Source organism: Serinus canaria, chromosome 18 (assembly GCF_022539315.1).
Source record: "Serinus canaria isolate serCan28SL12 chromosome 18, serCan2020, whole genome shotgun sequence".
Taxonomy (NCBI): Eukaryota; Metazoa; Chordata; class Aves; order Passeriformes; family Fringillidae; genus Serinus; species Serinus canaria.
The window spans coordinates 7,220,319-7,241,132 of NC_066331.1; the positions used below are offsets into that span (position 1 = coordinate 7,220,319).

At 53.7% G+C, this 20,814-nt stretch overlaps 2 protein-coding genes across 2 annotated transcripts in view; one reads left to right on the plus strand and one right to left on the minus strand.

Annotated features, from left to right (window-relative positions):
* UBE2O (ubiquitin conjugating enzyme E2 O) overlaps positions 1 to 6,557 on the minus strand; it is a 62,454-nt gene extending 55,897 nt beyond the window's left edge. Inside the window, exon 1 of the mRNA XM_009094471.4 lies at positions 6,157 to 6,557. Coding sequence (XP_009092719.2) covers positions 6,157 to 6,516 — 360 coding nt within the window. The 5' untranslated portion in view covers positions 6,517 to 6,557. The remainder of the gene's footprint in view (positions 1 to 6,156) is intronic.
* Positions 6,558 to 17,188: 10,631 nt separating this feature from the next.
* Positions 17,189 to 20,470, plus strand: AANAT (aralkylamine N-acetyltransferase). Its single transcript, XM_050981354.1, has 3 exons — positions 17,189 to 17,412; positions 18,147 to 18,301; positions 19,483 to 20,470. The coding sequence occupies exons 1-3, from the start codon at positions 17,256 to 17,258 to the stop codon at positions 19,786 to 19,788; spliced, it is 618 nt and encodes a 205-aa protein (XP_050837311.1). The 5' UTR covers positions 17,189 to 17,255; the 3' UTR covers positions 19,789 to 20,470.
* The last annotated feature ends 344 nt before the right edge of the window (positions 20,471 to 20,814 follow it).

A 20,814-nucleotide genomic window follows, 5' to 3' on the forward strand; every position in this document is an offset into this window, starting at 1 on the left:
ACATCACATGTCCTTCCCCTTACCTCTCCTGCACATGCACATATCCAGCACAGTTACTAAATCCACATCCAGCACCACCATATTTGTTTCCATCTACACCACACACAAAGATCTGAGCCCAGTAAATGTTCACAATTTCCTCTTGTGTCTCTTCCATGGCCTGATCCAAGTGCTCCCAAACACGGGGCAGAAAGTACAGCAGACACATGACTCCAGCCCTTTCTTTTGGCCAGATGTGCAGTCAGACACATGGAAGGTAACAATAACCCTGAAATGCACAGGAAGAGATGCTTTCTATCCAGAAATGCATCCAGGTCTCTAAGTCTCCAGCCGCACCAAGCTGGGCTGTGTGTACTCTGTACCACCACAGGCACAGGATCTTCTGAAATTCAGTCAGCACAAACCAGAAACAGCATTAAAGCTAAAAAGACAGCTGTCAACTTGAAACTTAGGCACATCTGAAAGTGCTGCAGCTATTACAGTAACCAGCAATCCCCAGCATCTTTACTGTCAAAACCACATGCTGTTCATAGTATTTGATGTTTTTATTCACGCCTAACAATCATTACCCCTCAAAGTTTCCTGCTTCCTTCACAGAAACATTTAACATTCAGAAAGAAAAAACCCTATCAGAGTCCCAGGACATTGTCATTAAGAGAAACTCACTTTTGCTTAACTTCACAAATGCAAGTTAGCAGAATATTTTTGATTCAGTCATAAATATGCACATTTCTGTTTAGCAGCCTCAAAGCAAATGGAAGAAAGCCCAAACATTACCATGGGTTTTCTGTCCCCTCGGAGTCAGCATTCTTGTACCTTGCCACAGGTCTAAAGGTCTCAGGAATGGGACACACCAGCAATACAAGGTAGAGCCTGAGCTGAGTTACAGGTCGAGTACTCTGGAGAACTATGTAAAATGCAGAAGCTGAGCCATCATCTCACATCTCAGTTCCAGGAAAGTCAGGACTACCAACCTCAAAAGGAAGCACAAGGATTTCAGCTCAAATGATCAGCTCCTGTACTCAGGATGACCTAAACACAGGTCCCTTTGGGCAAAGACCCTGCACATGGTGGGAGGTAACAGCAGAATGGAAAAAATGAGGCAGGGTTTTCCTAAGTAGCATTTAGGAAGGTGTCACCACCTTCTGAGCCTTTGAAATCCCCCAAGCAATTAAACAGTCAAAGGAGAAGAGGCTTTCAGCTTTCCAAACACCAATTATTTCCCACACCAACACAGATGTTGAACATTAAAAATAATGCCTTTCCTCTGAAGAGAGGAGAGGAGCTAAGGACAGCTGCCACGGGCAAGCAAGACCTTGTCCCAAAAAGCCTTTAAAGCATTTGTCAAAGCTGCTGCTATTTAACTTCAATAAGGAATCTTCAGCCAAAAAAGAAACTTTATAAAATTGCCTGAAGTCCCTTTTTTTGCCAAAGTCTGCACTGGAGCTGCATCGCATCAGCAAATAAATTTGTATGAGAAAGCTGCAGCAAAATGTCTCACCCACACAGGTACTTCAGAGCCTGTCACAGGCATCGATTGATTCCTTCTAAAGCTTTTAGTGCACATTAGTTTGTTTACTAGTCCTAAAAGCATTACTAATTTAGTTTGGGGTTTTTTTAAGCTACAGCAGCACACTGAAAGGAAGCACACCTTAGAAGAGAGCACATCACAAACACTGCTTGCTTGAGGACAGGCTTCTCTCATTTTAATAATAACACTCCTGTCTACATTTGGAATAATTATAATAAATGGCTAAGCCCAGATGGCCACTTTCAACTCCTGAATTACCAATTCACTCTGCACACAGTACACAAAGCAGTAACAATGTACAATATTTAGTACTCCTGAGACTTCCACACTGTGAATTGTGCCGGATTCCACTTTTGCAGTAAAATATTAATGATTATCCCCAAGTCTATATCACAAGAGCCAAACAAATCAAAGTAAAATGGGGAATTGACCCAAGGGTAGCTAACCTTGCAATGGATACCCACAGGATGGAAAGGTCACACATTAATTGGTTCTATATTATGCAGAAATGCAAAAATTCCAGTAAGCCTTTTGTCTTCTGTCTCTAACAGCTATAAACATCAGGTGGTTTCAAAGAACCCCCCTGGGAGACTAACTGAAATGTCAGATGCAAGAAGAGGGTTAGATACAGCTTCCTCACGCAGTAAAACCCTCTGTTAATAGTTTATGGGCATGGGATTTATATGCTGCAACAGAACCAGAGTTTGGCTCTGTGGCCAGCATTTCCTCTCAGCCCCAAAGAGGATCCTGCCATCCCTCTTCACTTGCTCAATGTACCCACACTGCACCACTGAACTTCCAGATGGCCAACACCTCACCAGGTTTGAAGATAAAAGATTTTTAAGATTGTCTTCATGGTTCAATTGTAAATAAATTGCAGAGTCACTAGCCAGGATTAACATCTGAAGGGCACATGCTGGTGGGCTGTGTTCCCAGCAGTGAGGGCTCAGAGTGGCTGTGAATGGACAGGGAGAAAACACAGACCTTGAGGATCTTCAGAAACTCCTCCTGTAACCTTGTATTAGATCCATGACCCAATATCTAAGGTCAGGAAATTACAGGAGCAAAGGGTAGAAAAGAACAGAAGGTCTGTGTGGGATGAAGCAGAGCTGAATCCATGGAGAATGTTTTGGAGATAACATCAGATAATTTCCAGATAATGAGTTTATCAACCACCAGCTTATGTCTGAGGAGTCCTGATAGTTTGAATCTGTTTCCAAAGCAAAGCTGAATGAGGTAAGAGAGTCATCCAAACTAAATCATATTCTGGACCTTACAAAAGAGGCTATGAAAAACTTTTTTAATATTGCACCTGGACTCTTAGAGCAAACCTGGAGTCCTGCAATGGTCCCTACACATCACCCAGCACTGCCAGTGTATCACAGCATCACACCAAGCCCTCACTCCCAGAGGCAGGCATAGGGAACTCAGGAGGCCTGGCTGGCTGAAGGCCTTCAGATAAGGTGCTGAAACACAACACCTGCACTTTCCATTTCCCCCAGCTGTACAAGAGGCCAATCTGCCTTGCCCAGGCTGTATGAAAATGAAAGGTCGCAGAGAGCTCTAAGGTTTTCAGGGGAGAGACAGGAGGAAGGGCAGCAGCATTTTAAAGTCCCTAGAGCCTGACTAACACCTAGTATGTTCAAGCATTCCCATAAAGTTCCCAAAGGCAGCTCAAGTGTGCAGCAGGAATGCTGAACTACAGCGGAGAGATCCTGAAATTAAAATTCAGCTGAGTCCCAAGAACTCCTGATAATTTATTAAAAAAAGCATCAGGTGTTCACAGCAGTTCATAGTACTTCCAAACCTGCCTTCCAAATTACCTCCAGAGATATGGCTTTAGCCAGCCAGAGGAACTGCTCTGCAGATGTGTTGGGTCAGACAAGACATGGATGGCAAATATATTTGGAAAGGGAAACTTTCTCCTTCCAGGTCTGCTCAGGTTTTACAATATTCAGCAACACTGATTTCCCAGTGTCTTAAATGGGTGATATGGCCAGGGAGAGCAGGAAAGGAGCACTTGAAGCCACAGAGAGAAATCCAGGCTCTTATTCTCATCATTGTTATGCTGCTAATGACTATCAACAGGGGAGCCAAAGGCAGGAATGTGCTCACATGCACAATTCTTGGAGGAGCTGGTGGAGCTTTGCACCAACTGCTAAGCTCTATCTCAAGAGAAAGTTTCTATTACTGACTAATATCAGTAATTGTGTGTCTGGGTTTAAGTGGCATTCTGCCACTTAAAAGAGCTTCTGCCACTTGAAAGAGCAACAGCAAGTGTTGAACTTCCAGAAGCAACAGCAAAAATTACCGGCCAAGAAAAAAACCCAAACTGTACAAGAAAATACAGGAAAGCTCGAGGATTATTAATTGGGTACAGAAAGCTGCTTTTGACCTTTGCACTGGAAGCCAAAGGTGCTGTTTCACTGGACTCAAAACTTCCAACAGCTTTATTTCTCCCTCAGATACAACATTCACTCAATCCAATACACACACCAGGATTCCCAGATCCTGAAGCACCTGACAAACAGGAGGCAGACTGGCAGCCAGCCTTCTGTGTGGAATCAGGATCTGATGCACTAAATAGGCACACAAAAGCCCTGGCCCCAAGAGCACCTTTAACCTCTGCCCTTTTCAGATTTAAGGGAAATAAAAGAGTGCAACAAGCATTCTCTGGAGCCCAGGGCTGAGCTGTCACCTGGACAGGTTAATGTTTAAAGGACCTCAAACAAGACCCTCACATACAAAGATGCTAGAGAGTCAGGCACAGCCAAAAGATGTACCTGAAGGCAACAGCACCAAAAAGCCAACAAAACTTTAGACCCAGGATAACCATATAATGCCTATGGTCTGTACCAGCATGGACAATGACAAGCTTGTCAGGCTTACCTGGCTGGTTCTCACACATCAGTGGAACTCAAAAGAGGCTGGGTCAGCAGACAGCTAAAAAACCCAATTATAACCACAAAACCATGATCAGTCCCACTGCATGTTTCCAGTGGCATCAGGTTTGTTTTCAGCAACCCCAAACTGCAGTGCAGACTGTACACAATGCCTCTCAATTTGGTTAGTGGGCAGCTTTCCAGAAAAAAAAAAATCAATAGAAGTACACCTAAATTTCTCTAGCACTCAGGAAACTTCTCCCCAGGGTCCATTACCCGAGTGGTAAAGGCACCTACACCAGGGCAGCAGCACTAAAAGGGAAAACAGACAGACTGTTTATTTACATAAGTGCCTTTGATTTCTGATCCTCCTCAGTCCAGCTTTTTATAATGCTGCAATGGGTGCAGTTACCAAGTGACTGAAGTGAGAGCTAATACTTCTGAATTTAGGAACCCAAAAGCACCAACTAAATCTGTGTTTACTCACCCAAATGGAGGTGGCTTTGTTTAGATGCTGAAAACCAAACTCAACTTGGGACAAATTTTTGCTGCAACAATGCATGAAGATTTTACTGGAAGGCTGCAGTGATTGAATTAGAGTTTTTCTAGAGAAAAGAAGTGGGTTTCTTTTTAAGGTAGAAATACCTCATGTGGCAGTATCTTTTCAGAATACCTGTTTTCGTTTTTCTTATCTCCACACAGTCACGTGTCTAATGACACTACTACCTAAATTTAGCTCATTCTGTAGCACTGGCAATCCTAGCGATGCCTTTAAGACTGCAACGCACCTTTCTTCCTCTCAGTCTCCCCTCTCTCCTGCACTGTGTAGGGCTGTTTCTGAACTAGCCAAGCAGACAGTTCTCCAGAAGCCTCCTGCTTTCCACTGTCAGCCCAGAGGAGCAGGGGGAGCCTGCAGGGACAGTGCAGGCACCCGCTCTGCTCAGTGCAACGCCCATCCCTGGCAGCCCCTTTGTGCTCTATCACAGTGCCCCACTCGCCCGCTTTTGTCTCTGAACTGTCAGTCAGCCTGGGCTAAAACCCCAGGCCACACCAACTTTGGGAAGTGGGAATATTCCAAGGCAGACCTACACCTTGTGGCTCGTCAGATATAATTAAGATGCCACAGATTTACGTGCAACTCATTAGCAAGGGGTAAATGCTCACGTAAACAAGGGCAGATCCAAACCGTGTTTGCTTCCTGCTGCAATCTTTATCCAGGGGTGGCTTCCCTGCTTAGCTGCTGACTCCCCTAGAACAGGCGGTGACGACACTGTTCAATAAAGGCTGAGACAGTGGCCTACAACTCCAGCAAGTAAGAGCTGTCTGGAAGTTCGCTCAGATCACCTTCACAGGCCCGCTTCTCCTTATGCCAGCAAGCCCCACTGCCTCAGCAGAGCAGTCGTGCTCTGCCATCAGTGCAAGGCAGCGGCAGCATCCATGCCAGGCTGCCAGAGGGAGCGTGATGAAGGGAGGGAACGGGATTTCACACTTGGAGAACACCGGCCCCCTTCCCCACCCCGGCTGCTCGCTGCACGGGCGGGCGAGGACGGGCGTCACGGGGGAAACGGGGCAGCAACCTCCGCCTCGGGAACCTCCAACGCACCGACCCCGCAGCCCCGCAGGCCGTGCAGGCCCTGCCCCGGGAGGCCTCCAAAGCGGCGCCCCGGTCGTGCAACCGGCGCCAGCCCCCCGAGGAGAGACCCGGGCCCGTGCAGGCCGCGGGCCGCCCCCCGCCCCGGTTACCTTGGTCTCCTTGACGTGCTGCTTGATGCCCTCCGGGTACCACTGCACCCGCACGTAGCCCCGCCGCAGCGGGCTGGCGCGACCCTCCTCCCCGCCGGCCCCAGGGCCTCCCGACTCGGAGCCGCCCGAGCTGGCGGCGCCGCCGGCCGCGGCCCCGCGCCCGCCCTCCTCAGAGTCCTCCTCCGAGTCCTCGCCGTGGATGAGGCGCACCAGGCCGAAGCGCACGGAGCCGCGGTAGCGGCCCGACACCAGGTCGTGGGAGAACAGGAGGCGCTGGGAGCCGCCCGGCGGGGCGGAGAGGGGCAGCGCGGCGGGGGGAGCCGGGGGTGCCGGTGCCCCCTCCTCGGGCTGGTCCGCCATGGCGCCGGTGAGCGGGAGCGCGCGGCCGGCAGGAGGGGGAGGGCAGGGGAGGGGCAGCAAGTAACGGCCCAGGGGCGGGGCCAGGGGGAACACGCCCACAGCGACTTACAGGTCACGCCCACAAGGGGCGGGGCGAAATGAGAGGGCGGGGACAGGGCGGGGCGCGGGAGGGGCGCTGGAGGGGCTGCGTTACCGGCCCTGGGGCTGGTTGGCCTGCATCGTGTGCTGATCGCCGGGAACGGGGGATTGCATCATCGCCCCCAGCTATGGGGGGGCTGCATCGTCCCCAGGGATGGGAGGCTGCGCTGTGCCGCTGGCCCCAGGAATGGGCGGGCTGCATCCTCCTCTGACCCCCGGGGGCGTGGGGCTGCTCTGCATCATCCCCAAGGATGGGGGGCACTGCATCATCATCCCCAGGGATGGGGGGGGGGCTGCACTGCATCATCATCCTCAGGGATGGCAGGCTGCACAGCATCGTTCTCTGATCCCCAGGAAAGAGGAGGGGGCTACACTGCAATGTTCTCTGACCCCCAGGGGCGTGGGGCTGCTCTGCATCACCCACAAGGACTGGGGAGTATTGCATCATCATCCCCAGGGATGGAAGGCTGCACTGCATCGTTCTCTGATCCCTGGGGATGGGGGGCTCTGCTGCACCATTGCACGAGCCCCAGGGATTTGGGAAGGAGGCTGCATTGCATCATCCCCAGCGATGGAGGAACCTGCACTGCATCACCCCCTGGTCCCCAGAGATGGGGGGGCTGCACTGCATTGTCCCTGAGTCCCAGGGATGGGGGGACACTGCACTGCATCATCCCCCAGTTCTCAGTCACTGTGGGCTGCCCTGCATCATCCCCTGCTCCCCAGTGATAGGGGCTGTGCTGTTCACAGACCCCTCTGCCCTGGGCACAGCTGGGGCTCCATGCTGGCACTGGGCACTGCTCGATGCTGGGAGCTGCTCTCCAGCTGACATCAAAGCCTGGTCTTGCTTTTCATGGCTCCTAGAAGCCCTCATTAGGGTGTGCAAATGAGCAGAATATTTGGCTTCATTGACTCTAAGGATTTTTTTCCCTCTGTCTGCAGAGATTTTGTAAACAGAAAAGTTTTTTTGAGCAGGTCCTGCTGCTCTGGCAGGCAAAGGACTAAAGGAATCCAAAATAGCCTTTACTGCCTATCTTTTACCACAACACATCCTGCTTCTTCTCTCCCTAAACCTTCCTGCCTGTGCAGTGCTAGCTTGAATATCAAGAAAATGCCTGAAATCCTCCGCCTAATTTGTTCTTTTGCAGAAAAGACCCCAGGAGCAGCAGAGCAGCGTTTCCCCTCTTGTCCTCTCCCTCCCAGACTGCTCTGCCTTGGCTGGATCGACCAGCTGGCTTTGGCTGATCCAAAGCCACCTTCCAAGGTTTCTCCTTTTAGGAAAAGCAACCAGGATAAAGGTCTGCCTGTGCTCACCTCCTAAATTCTGGAAGCCTCTTCTCAAGATTGGGATTTTCCAATTTTGTAAATGGCCCTAAAGCCCTGGGAAGCAGTTGAGAAGATGCTGGGCAGGCAGTGTGTGGGTGATGGTTGCTCTGGGAGCTCTGCCCAGCTCTTCGCTGCCCCTGGGTGTGGGTGGCAGGGTAGCAGGATACTCGGAGGGTACAAACTATCCCTGTCCTCCCTCCAAATCAGGGAGTGAAAGCCCTTCAATCCCTGTCTGCTCCCCGGCCAAGCCAGCCCCCACCACAGCATTTAGCGACTCCCCACAGCATCCTGTTAATCAGAAAGGCAGTGTTAATGTGATTCCTTGCTGGAGCAGCTTTGGCTTCAACCCAGGGATAAGAAACAGAATAGAGCTAAAAGGGACCATTGGTGACTAAATAGCAGCATGCCCCACAGGGAAAGGCAGTTTAAATATCCACTCAGTGCCACTGTGGGATTGCAGCTGTTTCCAAGGATGTGCTCCTGGGAATACAGACCTGCATCCACATGACCTGACCTCTGTGGACAAGCTGTAGGGTTGATAGGCAGCATTCAGAACTTCTAGAGCATGAGTGCCTCTGGCATGAGGATTTCACCCTCTGAGCATTGCTGTGCTGGAGGGGGCAGTATGACAAATCTCCCCAGGGTGTTCATCCAGCCCACCTGGAGCTGTGGACAAGGTTCCAACCCCTCTCCCTCTTTAGCCAGGGAGAATTGTGCCTTTGTGGAAGCAGAATCAGGCCTTTGAGAAAGGCAGAAGGTGCCCTTTGGCTTCATTTAATCTGATGCCATGTCTCCTCGAGGTTTCAAAGCAGAGCTTTATCCAGCACAGTGATGCTCCCATCATCTCCTTAATGTACATTGCAACAGCCACTAATAAAAAATAGATACAGTAATGGGCACAATCATGTGTGGAGATGGAAACTGTCCCTCTTCAGGGCTATTATGTGCTGAAGAGCAGTGGTGGGGTTTCAGGTAGCCACAAATAGCCACAAAAACAATCACATTATACCCCTGACTGGGCTCACGGCAGGGGGACAATAATGGGGACAAGTCAGGGCTGTTTGCTCGTTAGCAGGAGTCGAGCTGGGTGTGTTTTCGCACTCTGATCCCTGCTGGAGCTCTGATATGCTTCCATCAGGAGGTGCCACTGAAGGAGGACGGATTGCTTTTTTTAGGACACAACAGCCCAGGGCCTTGGCTGTCATAACATTGATGGCCTGCGGATTTTACAGTGCCTGGGTGTCAAAATGAGCCTCTCTTATTTAACATCCACTATTCAGATGTCCACTGAGGCACCTCTGCAAGTCCACACCACCCAGCAAAACACACAAAGTGGCACATTCAAAGCAGCCTCCCTGCCCAGTTAAGGGACAATTCTTGCTGGTAAGGCTGTTTTGGGAAGGGATGGCCTTTACTCTGCAGGAGAACATCCTCCCTGGAATCAAGCTGTCCCTGTGATCTAACCACCTTATGGCACTTAGGTTAGATCACCAGCATCTCCCTGCTGAGCTACTACTGCCCAGAGGGCGTGTCACAATGCCTGGAGGGTGCCAGAATACCCAGAGGGTGCCAAGATGCCCAGCAGGTGCTGGGATACCCAGGATAGCCCTTGCCTCCCTGTAGAGGTACTGCTGAAAAGCAAGCCCTGCCCTTCCTCCTTGGGTCTCTCCCAATGTCTCTTTGCTCAGGGTTTAAGGGGCAGGTCCTGGGGTGACCACAGGGTGTTGGGGGGGCTGCCAGTCACTGGAGGTACCCACAGAATTCAAGGAGGCGTGGCAGGTGCCAAGGATGCCAGCAGGGTACCAGGATGTCTGCTGGGTGTTGGGGATGTCTGCCGGGCTCTGGGATGTACACAGAGCCTGGAATGCAGGCTGGGTGCCGGGATGTGCCCTTGGCATCCCGGAGGGTGCCCGGTGCCCAGTAGGTGCCCGCAGGGTCCCGCGGTGCCCGCTCGGTGCCGGTGCCGGGCTGTGGCGAGGCTCTGGTGCCACCTCGTGGGCTGTCGCCTCCCGGCGGCTCCGGTCAGGCGGGGGGAGCGGCGACACCGGCCCGTGGCTCCCCAGGGGCAGCAGCTCCGCTCCGAGCCCCACGGCTGCAGCCGGGCTGAGGGCTCCTAGCTCAGGTGCAGGTGAGCTCTGAACCCCCCTGCTCTGCACTCAGGTGCAGGTGAGCACTGAACCCTCCCCCCCCCCCCCCCCATGCTCCGAGCTCAGGTGCAGGTGAGCTCTGAACCCCTCCTGCTCTGCACTCAGGTGCAGCTGAGCTCTGAACACCCCCCCCATGCTCCGAGCTCAGGTGCAGGTGAGCTCTGAACCCCCCCTGCTCTACACTCAGGTGCAGCTGAGCTCTGAACCCCTCCTGCTCTGCACTCAGGTGCAGCTGAGCTCTGAACCCCCCCCATGCTCCGAGCTCAGGTGCAGGTGAGCTCTGAACCCCTCCTGCCCTGCTCTGAGCTCAGGTGCAGGTGAGCACTCCACCCCTTCTGCTCCGCTCTGCAGCCCCTCCTCGGCCAATCCTCCCTGGGTTTCCCTCTTTTGTTGCTTCGCAGAGGCACAGAGTTCTTGTCCTTTCCCTGCTGGAAGAGCTGGTGCCTTAAGGAAAGGTCTTTCAGAGCAGCTGGTGTCACAGGGAATGCATCCAGACCCTCCCACAGGGAGACCTGGGGGTTTATCTTCATCATCACACAGACAAACAGCTCAGCAGGAGCCCCGTGTCCCCATTAACATCATGAAACAGAAATATGAGCAAGTGGCAATTGCAGCATATGGCAATCCTTCATCCCGTCTCTGTGATCCCAGAGAGCCTTCAGAAGCTGGGTGGGCAGGGAAAGAGATGCTCTGTGAAATCCCTTCCACCTCAAGCTATTCCATGATCCTGCAGGAATCGTGATTACCCAGCCCTTCCCCCTCTAGCTGTACTGCCCTGACCAAACACTTCTGCTCTCCTACAGAAAATTTAGAGCAGCATCACCTTGTGCATGAACAACTCCATGTGGGCATGATCCTCCTCCTCTCACCCTTTTTACTGAGACTAAGACCTCAGAACTCCCCCAAGGGCCTTGGTCCAGGCTCAGCCTTGCCCTCAAGGATTTTTCTTCCCTGTGGGTGGCATCTGGTCCCCACCATGTCCAGGGGTCACCCTGGCTCCCAGCAGCATGTGCCAGGGTTAGGGCTAGGGACAGGACAGACCCTGTAAGCAGCAGGATGCCCCAGCAATTGCCAAACTGATGGATTCTCCTCTTCCCAAAGCCACATTGGCTCTAAACTGCTTGGAGGTCTGGGTCTGGAGGGTGGGGCTGCTGTGCCAAGCTCCTTCCCACCTGCCCAGTCCTCTCCTCCCAGAGAAGCTCCTGCAGCCCCCACTGACCCCCTTCCCCCCAAGGACTGTGCCATGAGTGGCTGTGACCTAGTTACAAACCCCAGCTCACAGAGAGGAGAGGAGGTTAATCAGCAGCAGTGCTCTGCTCCAGGGAGGGGACTAAAGAGGTCCTGGCTGGGTCCTGGCATCAGCTCCTGCTTTTGGCTGAGGCTGCCATGGCTGAAACCATCTGCCAGACTTGTTTGCTCTCCTTCCTCAAAGGTAGAAAAGCAGCAAGATACGCCAGGCCTGCAAAGGCATGTGTTTATCTAATGCAGATCAAAGTCAGAGTTCAAAGCCTGCTCCTCTAACCATTGCTGAGAACCCAGAAAAGCAGTGATGTAATAACATCCTTTCATCCCTTCATCCCTTCCCCAGCTCCCTGAGAGTGTCTGTGGGGAGAATCAGTCCCACCACTGATGGGCCAAAGGGAATATGCCAGAGGAAAGACATATACATGTATATTTGCATGTTATTCATATTATAGATATACATAAATAAACACTTCAGAGCACAGAGCAGAACTAGCCCCTCCAGGGCCTGTTCAGAGTGTGGGGCTGGGGGCTGGCCACCTCCACAAGAACCCTGTGTTGCTATTTTGAAAGAGAAGCAGCTGGCAGGTTCCTAGACCACACTGTCCTGCTCTAGAGGAAGGGCTGGAAGCACGCTGGCTTCTCAGGAGCTGCTGGTGAATTAAAACCACTCCTGGCAGCTCGAGAGGGAGCACTGGGGGATAGTAGCAGCAGGTGGGCAACCTGGCAAGTGCTGAGAATAGCGAGTATGTCCAAAGAGCCAAGTCCTGCTGGGAAGTTACAGCAACAACAGGCACCAGCACGAGTACTGAAAAGGAAGGAGGTGAGGGAGAAGGAAATCAGAGCCCACAGCTGACCTTGCAGCAATGCCAAAGTGCAGAGCCCTGCTGTTAGGACATTGCCAGGAGAAAAGCATCACCCTCTTGGAAATGTGGGTCCCGATAGCCAAGCCAGAGGAAGGTGCTGAACAGGGATGTAAACAGCATCCGGCTTGGGAATTATGCAATTACGTGAGTCTGAGAGAGAAACCTCTCCAGCGGCGTCACACAGGGAAGGATCCCGATGCCATCTGCATCCCGTGAGGGCAGACCCTGCCTCAAAGCCAGGCCTGCAGACACCACAAGCCACTTAATCCGCTGAGCACCGGGGTAATGGGGCTCGGCGGGGCCGGAGCCGCAGCACGGCGCGGCTGAGGAGCCCCTGAGCTGCGTGTGCACGGCTTCGTCCCCAATCCTGGCAGAGGGGGGGGCAAGCCGTGACTCATCTGCCTCCCACATGTCGCCCCTCGCAGCAAATCCTGCCCGGGGATAATTGCTGTCTTCCTGAGTGGGTACTCCAACAGAGGGACCAGCCCCGCTGCGGGGCCGCAGTGACAGCTCGGGGCTCTTTGAAGATGCTGAGAGAGCTGCTAAATATGCAAATCTAGGCACACTGCTGTGGCTCTAATTTAATGGAGCTGTTGACCCTCTGCAGCTGTGTGGGAGCGGGAAGAGACAGACTGTGGAATGCGGCATCCCTGATTGACTATTCCAGCCACGGGACAACCTCTGCTCTGCTGGGCTGTTTTAATGGCTGGGAGTTGCTCCAAAATGCAATTTCTGAAGAGCAAAAAGCTGCTGGGTCATATTTCTGTTTCGATTCAATGAAAAAGCTTAAAGGAGATAGATAAGGGCATAGCTCCAGGTCATTTTGCCCATGGCTGGAAGCTGAAGCAAGTCCAGAGCTGCCCTGGAAATGTCTCCAGTGGAGCAAAGCCAGCTCTGCCTCCTGCTCCAGCCTTCTTTCAGGGCTGCATCTGGTTCCCAGTGATAATGATGATGCCAACATCGTGCTCCTGCCTGGGATAATCTCCCTTTTATTACACATGCCCTGATGGGGACAAACATTGCTGGTTCTGCCTGTCCAGTTTCTTATGTAACAGCTCCCAGGGACAGTGGGCTGCACGGGGGAGAGATGCTTGGTTTTTGGAACAAGCTCCTTGGGCAAGAAAGCTTAGATCTGACTCCCCATCCTACAAGGAGTCAGCTGAGAAACTCCCCCCTGCTCAAGCCCAAGCAATGATCATGCCTGGCACAACCAGCAGCTTCCCCATCCTTCCCCAAACAAAGCTCATCCACTCTGGGTAGGGCTCCTGATGCTGTTGGAGAGGTCAGGATCAGAATAGGACAGTGCTCCCTTTCCTGACTGAGTCCCCTGCTCCCCCTGCCCAGCCCGCAGAGCAGAGCAATCAGCTAAATGCTTTATCTCTCTGCAGCCAGTCACACCGGGGGAAAAAAAAAAAAAAAGCCTGAAGTGATCCCTTTGCTGGCCTGACACCTTAAAGCCTCTCACCTCTCCCTGTCTTTCATCAGAATTCTAAACTCCTTAGGATGTCATCACGTGCTCCATAAATAACAAATATATATAAGCAGGGGCTGTGGAGGATGCAGCAGACACAGGAGGGGAGGCAAAACCCCGGATCCTTCTCTCCTGACAGCGCTGAGGCGGCACCAGGCGGGCAGCGAGCGGCTCAGCGTCCCCGGCTGGTAAGCACCCACATTCCTGTCACATCCCCGGGCCACTGACGGCCTCGGGGACAGCTGCTGGTCCCTTGGCCCCTGCACTTGCTCCTGTGTCCCAGGACAGGGGGAATTTCGCCAGAGGGGTGGGAGGTTCGTATGCAGAGCTTGGCTTGCTGAGAAGTGGTTTAGGCACAGGGAAGGGTGTGACTCTCATCCCAGCTCCTGCTCACCCCTACACTTCCAACGCGTGCTTCCAAAATCCAGCTGCAGGGACTCTTCTCACTGAAACCTTCCCTGTTCTCTGAGCTCTTCCACACAGAGTATTTGATTTTAAGACTGGGTGAATAACTCTGTACTGTTAACTAATTAAAAAAAAATCAAGCTCCAAACCCAGGCAGACAATTCTTAGCTTAGTAAAAGATATCGCCAGGGGGGTTCTGTGCACCTGCCTGTTTATTTACCTGTGAGCATCTCTCTGTACCATGGGGATGCTCTGATTTCTGGTACACAAACACGAGTGATGGCAGGAAAAATTTACAGAGTAAGCTCTTGGTTCACTGCTACGACACACAGACATAGTGGGCTCATCTCAGGCAGGTCTGGCAAGGAGTCACAGCACAAAATTCAGCCTGGTGTATAAGTGACTTGAATAAATACAGAAGGTTTTTCTGGAGCATCAGAGGGCAGATGAGCTATGGAGGCAGAATTTTCCTCATTGCTGTTTCTCACTTACTCTGGGACTTGGGCAGACCCTCCTTCACTTCTGCAGGTTTGATGCTTCCCTTGGAAGCATCCCTTGCCCTTGTGCAGGGCTTGTGGGTTTCTCCAGGGTTAGGGAGCACTGTTTGTTCCTCTGTACTCTGCAGGTTCTATGTATCCCCCCTCCCCAGAAGACCTTCAACTCTTCAGGGAGCTGAGAAGCAAAGCAAGAAGTTCATTTCCAGAAAACAGACATAAATATATCAGCCCTTCATCTGTATAACCTGGGTTGGCAGGAATAACGTGCTGGAGGGGAAAAAATGCAAGGAAAACAAGCAAGGAGCAACCTTTCCCCTTCCCTGACTACTGCTCCAGGGTGCTGCTGGTTGGGGTCTCAGGCAATTCCTAAAAATAGCTGGAGGGGCCTGATTGCCCTTTCCCAGTTTTCTCTGATGGGATTGGAGCAGCCACCTAAACACGAGGTTTTGAACCTTCAGCTCCATGGATGTCCCTGTAGAGACTTCCTGGGACTCAGTTGTTTCCAGCCTCCATATGCTCTGGAAAAAAGACTTGCTCTTGGACAGTGAGCACTGAGTGGTGGCTGTTGGAGAGCAAACACCCCTGAAGAACCTGGGCTGGTCCCTTCTCCCTGCAGGGGGGTGAACTGCATGACCTTTAACAGCCCTTTCCAACCCAAACCATTCTGTGATTCCACGATCCAACTCCATAATTACCATGGAAACTGAAATGCTGGCCCTGCCTGAGGCCATATTCAACTGCCCTCTCTGCCCTGCCACCCCTGCACAGCCATCCCAGCCTGATCCAGCAGCTGCATCCCCAGAACTCACCCCAGGCACTCAGCACCCCCAGGATCAAACCACCACTGCATTTTCAGGGTTCCCTGAGCTTACCCTCTTGCCTACTCTGGGATTTATTCATGCAGAGGAGTCCCTAATCCAATTAGTAGGATGAGGAGTTCCAGAAGATTTGTCAATAAGCTCTGTGAACATTAGACCCACCCCTACTCCCCCAGCACCCCACTCTCCCTGCCAGCTCACCCTGCTTTACTTCCCTCCTGCAGGAGCATGAACCACCCATTCCCAGCATGACTTCAGTCAGTCCTTGGTGGCTGGAGTGAGCACTGGGGATGCTGAATAATTCCCCTGCCAAGGAAACCCTCTGTCCCTGATGGATATGATCCCTCAAATACACACTCACAGCCAAACCAGCGATTCATTGAAAATAAATCCTGGCCACCCTGTCTCACCTCAGGCAGAATAACACTGGCATTTCAGCATCCAGCCCTTGGCATTTCAGGATGGAAAATTCCCAGCTCGTGCCAGTTGTGCCCTGTGCAATGTTTGTGCTGGTAATGCTTTTGTTTCCATAAATCCTATTAGCTGGAGGCAAGCCTATAATTAGCAGGGAAAGCCGGCACCTCTGAAACAATAATCAAAAATGACCTGGCTTTGCTCTGGCTTCGCTGGAAATTGCTTGCATATTGCTCTGAGTTTGGATGGATGGTTCAATGGGTGGCTCTGAAAGCCATTCCCACTATTTCTGTGCTTAGTGAAATTATTCACTCAGTTTGTGGTTCTCTCTGGGTTTATTGACTCTGCTCACTCACACGTGAAAACAGAGGCAGATTGAAGCTACAGGCTCTGATCCAGGTCAAGGGATTTGTCTGGGCTGTGCAGGATGTGTGCTGTGAGATGACCTTGGGTGCTGGTGACCCTCTTGGGGGAACCCATGTTAAAGGTGGAGTGTCCTGGCCTGGGCTGTGTCTGGTGGGGTCAGCTACCCAAAGCTGCTGGGGCACGGGCAAAGCCTGAGGCCACCTCACCAAGGAGGAGAGCCAAGGCTTTCAGCCTCAGTCACCTGCTCAGCCCTGACAGGGACCCACCTCTGTGAGCGTGACATGACCTAAGAAGCCAACAGAGGTGAAGCTGTGTCACTCAGCTCCTTCAGTGGGTCAGAGAAGGGGGTAAATCCTGCCAGCTTGTGTCACTCACCTGCTCAGTGGGTCAGAGAAGGGGGTAAATCCTGCCAGCTTGTGCTCTGGAGGAGGTGGCTCTGGCTACCTGATGTGTGTCCCTGTCAGGGCGCCTCTGTGGCCTCCACCTCCAGCACAGCTGTGCTGTTCCACAAACACCAGAGCATCACAGGGAATTTCACACAGAAAGATGCTTGTTTTACAGCTTTTGTCTTCCTGCAGGCACATCCCACCCTGCCTGTCCCCAGGGCAGAAGCTCCAGGGTTCTCCTGCCCATCCCACTGCCTGGTGCTGTCATGGGCTGGGCAATGTTGGACAGGATGCTCAGCCCCCCACCTGCTCCAGCTCTAGGAGCCCTGGCCTCTCTCCCTGCTCTGTCCCACCACCTGGATCACTGTGCTTTTGTCTTCCCGCTCCCTGGGGTTTGCTCAGCTCACAGCTGGTGCCAGCCTCCTGTGTCCCCCAGCTCACAGGAAGGGCAGCTGGGGTCACTGGGGGTGGGTGGTTGCTGTACATGCAAATATCCATAAGAAAAGGGGGGCAAGCAGCCTAATCCTGTCTGTGAACAACAGATACTTCTGCTGGCTAACCGGAGGAGCTCGGCTGGAATAAGGGGTGTGGGAGCCGGCAGGGGCTGCCCCAAACCGAGGGAGTGGTGGGAAGCCAGGCGGGAGGAGGAGGAGGAGGAGGAGGATGTCGGCACTCAGCGCCTTGCCCTTCCTGAAGCCGGTGCAGCTGCGCTCTCCCCGCAGCCCGCCCGGGGGCCAGCGCCGGCACACGCTGCCCGCCAGCGAGTTCCGCTGCCTCAGCCCCGGGGACGCCGTCAGCGTGTTCGAGATCGAGCGCGAAGGTACCGGGAACCGGGGGATTCTGTCTGCCGCCATCAGCCGGATCCCCTGGCATCTGTTTTCGGTCTCTTGTGCTCCTTGTAGTGGTGAATTCCCCTGTGGGTGCCCTCGTGGGAGGGATGCAGTGGCCGTGGCTTGTGGCCAGGCCACCACGGGCTCCCTAACGAGATGGAGGATCTGCGCTTAATGAGCTGGAGAACCACGGCCCCAGCTCACCCTGGGGTGGGGATGGTGGGAGGTGATGCTGAGTAGGACCCCAAAACAGCCCTGTGAAAGACAGGGTAGGAAAAGGGGAAGTAGGAGGACAGACACCATGCTCTGCCTCCTCCTGTACAGGGACACTTTGAGGTGCCAACCTGGCAACCTTTCCCCATTTCCTTCACCGTAGCTTCCCTCACCCAGACTCACCCAGCCCATTTCTCCCTCCTCTCCAAGAGCAGGGGCAGCCAGGGAGATGCTGACAGGGGGAGCTCAATTCAGCACCTGCTGCTGTAGCTCTGGAACCAGCAGAGTCAGGAGCTGGTCACTGGGCCATGGGGAACTGCCTCTGGAGAAGCAGAACTGCTCCCTGGAACCATCTGTGTCCCTCAGAACTCCTTTAGATCTAGCAGGCAGCAGGACACATGCCATCTCTCCCCATCACATCCCACTTTCCCTCCCCTACATCAGTGCTGGGAGTGTTTCTGGGTCGGGTGTGCTTTATCTCTCTCACTGTGTTCACCACTGCCCCCTCCAGCCTTTATATCGGTTTCTGGGGACTGTCCCCTGCACCTGGATGAGATCCGACACTTCCTGAACCTGTGCCCAGAGCTGTCCCTCGGCTGGTTTGAGGAAGGGCGGCTCGTGGCATTCATCATCGGCTCCCTCTGGGACCAGGAGAGGCTCAGCCAGGTATGACCCAGTCCTTCCCACCTCATGCACCACCAGGGAGGGCACCAGCTGGTATGAGGGGAGCAATCCAGGACCCCTTGGGGCACCTCAGCCTCTGGGGAGAAGGGGCAAATCCAGCCTCAGGTCATTCAGTGAAGGGTGGGATAAAGGCAGGGCATGGATCAGGAGGTTCCATGGATCCAAGTGTTTCGCTTCTCCTTCTGCTTGAGACCCTCCACACCCTGTCTCCTCTCAGGGAGAGGTTTGAGTGGCTCCATAAGGGCACCAGCCCTGCCAGAGCCAGGGGATCAGGAGAAGCTCTCTGGGGCCCTGAGGCTACTCCCAGAATCTCCTCCCACAACTAACTGCTACAGGGCTGCTCTGGTAGAAATGAACTTTCTCATTAACTAACTTAAACCATGCTGTTGAAAAGTATGCCAAGTAATCCCCTTCAACATTCATTTTAAAATTAAAAACCCTCTGAGGATGATGGGGGGAGGCAAACAGGCACAGGTAAGGATGAGGACCCTGGTTCTTTGGGTATTGGAATAATTACCAATAGAGCTGGACGGGACATGCCTGGGCTTGTCTGGCCCTTGGTGCTTGACCAAAGGCAGCAACTGTGGTGATTTCACCTCAGAGACACCTTTGGCTGTCTGGATGGTGCAGCTGGGCACACGGAGACAAGTCCAGACATGCAGGAGCTCAGGTTTACCTCTGGAGAAGCTTTAAGGCGATGGTGAAGGAAAGGAGTCGGTTCTGATGGAGGGTTTCAATCCAGAGCTTTATTCTGGCCCACAGGCCTCTGAATCCAGCAACTCCTCCAACAGAACTCCTGAACCGTGTGGCTGCTGTTCCTTTTAACCCCGGGGAGAGGGGCAGGGAGCCACCAACCAGGTAGGGGGGTCAGTCTTAAGGGACAAATGACACCTAGATGGCCCAATGCCCCCCCAGGGGTAGAGGGCATCCTTTGAATCTGCCAATCACTCAACGCCCTTCTGGAATGCCAGGATTGACAGACAGTGCTCAGCAGGGTTCAGGGAGGGGAAAGGAAAGGTGGCTGACACACCTGGGGAAGAGATCTACAGGGAGAAACCTGAGGTAGCTGAGGCGAACCACGACATCAAAGCGCAACTTTTGGGGTGGGGAATAAGAAGCAGGACGGGACCCCTGGTCCTGCTAAGGCCTGTTTCCCCCTGCAGGCAGCACTGACCCTGCACAAGCCACAGGGCTCGGCCGTGCACATCCACGTGCTGGCCGTGCACCGCACCGTGCGCCAGCAGGGCAAGGGCTCCATCCTGATGTGGCGCTACCTGCAGCACCTGCGCTGCCTGCCCTGCGCCCGCCGCGCCCTGCTCATGTGCCAGCCCTTCCTCGTGCCCTTCTACCAGAAGTGCGGCTTCCAGGCGCTGGGGCCCTGCCAGGTGACCGTGGGGGACCTGGCCTTCGTGGAGATGCAGCACGCGGTGCGGGGCCACGCCTTCATGCGCAGGAACAGCGGCTGCTGAGGCCCCGCTGCCCCGGGGGGATGAGAGGCTGCAGCCCCTCTCCATCCCCACCGCTGTGATCCATCATCCCCAGCTGGCCCTAGCCACAGCTGCTCCCTCTGCCACATCTGCCTTCCAGCCACACCAGCCTGGCCCCATCCCACCCCTGCAGGGCTGGGCACAGGAATTCCTGCCAGATCCTGCTGGAAGCATCAGCTCCCTGGGCTCTGCTTTAGCCAGGGCTGTGCTGGCTGCAGGGCCATGAGCCCCCTGGGATGGAAAGGTTTGCCCTGGGAATGGCTGGGGGCTCTGCTGGTTTGGGGACACTTCCATCTACCATGGCTTGATGAGACACCCAGCAGAGCCCCTGCAAAGACGTGACCCACGGTGGCACCCCTCCCACCATCACCACCACCACAACTGGAGCACACCATGGCCAAGGCCTCCCTGAGCAGCCCCCAGGCCAGGCAGGGGCCATGGCAGCCACCCCCTGCCCACAGATATCCTTCCAGTCCCCTTGAGCACAATCCCAGCCCACAGCCACCCTGAGCTGCACATTGCACAGCCTTCCCAGGGAACCAGCCCAAACCATTTGGTCCTCCCTGTCCCAGACCCACAACCAGCCCAGGACAAGCCTTCTGCAAACAACTCAGGTTGTCGGAAAGCAGCAAATAAAGATGTGGTGGTGATTTTCTACACAGTCCATGTGTATTCCTGCCCTGCTTTGATCATGACCTCACCACAATGGCCTGATGGAGGGCACCAGCTGGTATGAGGGGAGCAATCCAGGACCCCTTGGGGCACCTCAGCCTCTGGGGAGAAGGGGCAAATCCAGCCTCAGGTCATTCAGTGAAGGGTGGGATAAAGGCAGGGGTGACTCTGCCCTCAGGCAGGATCAGGAGGTTCCATGGATCCAAGTGTTCGGCTTCTCCTTCTGCCTGAGACTCTCCAAACCCTGTCTCCTCCCAAGGAGGGGTTTGAGTGGCCCCATAAGGGCACCAGCCCAGCTTGTCCTCCCTCCCTGCCACAGCAGCCATCACCAGAACA

What these genes read in the sequence shown, in the direction of transcription:
- AANAT (XM_050981354.1), top strand. Translation starts at nt 17,256, where the DNA reads ATGTCGGCACTCAGCGCCTTGCCCTTCCTGAAGCCGGTGCAGCTGCGC. An exon ending in GTTCGAGATCGAGCGCGAAG is followed by an intron (nt 17,413 to 18,146) that starts GTACCGGGAACC and finishes TGCCCCCTCCAG; the next exon opens with CCTTTATATCGGTTTCTGGG. An exon ending in ACCAGGAGAGGCTCAGCCAG is followed by an intron (nt 18,302 to 19,482) that starts GTATGACCCAGT and finishes TTCCCCCTGCAG; the next exon opens with GCAGCACTGACCCTGCACAA.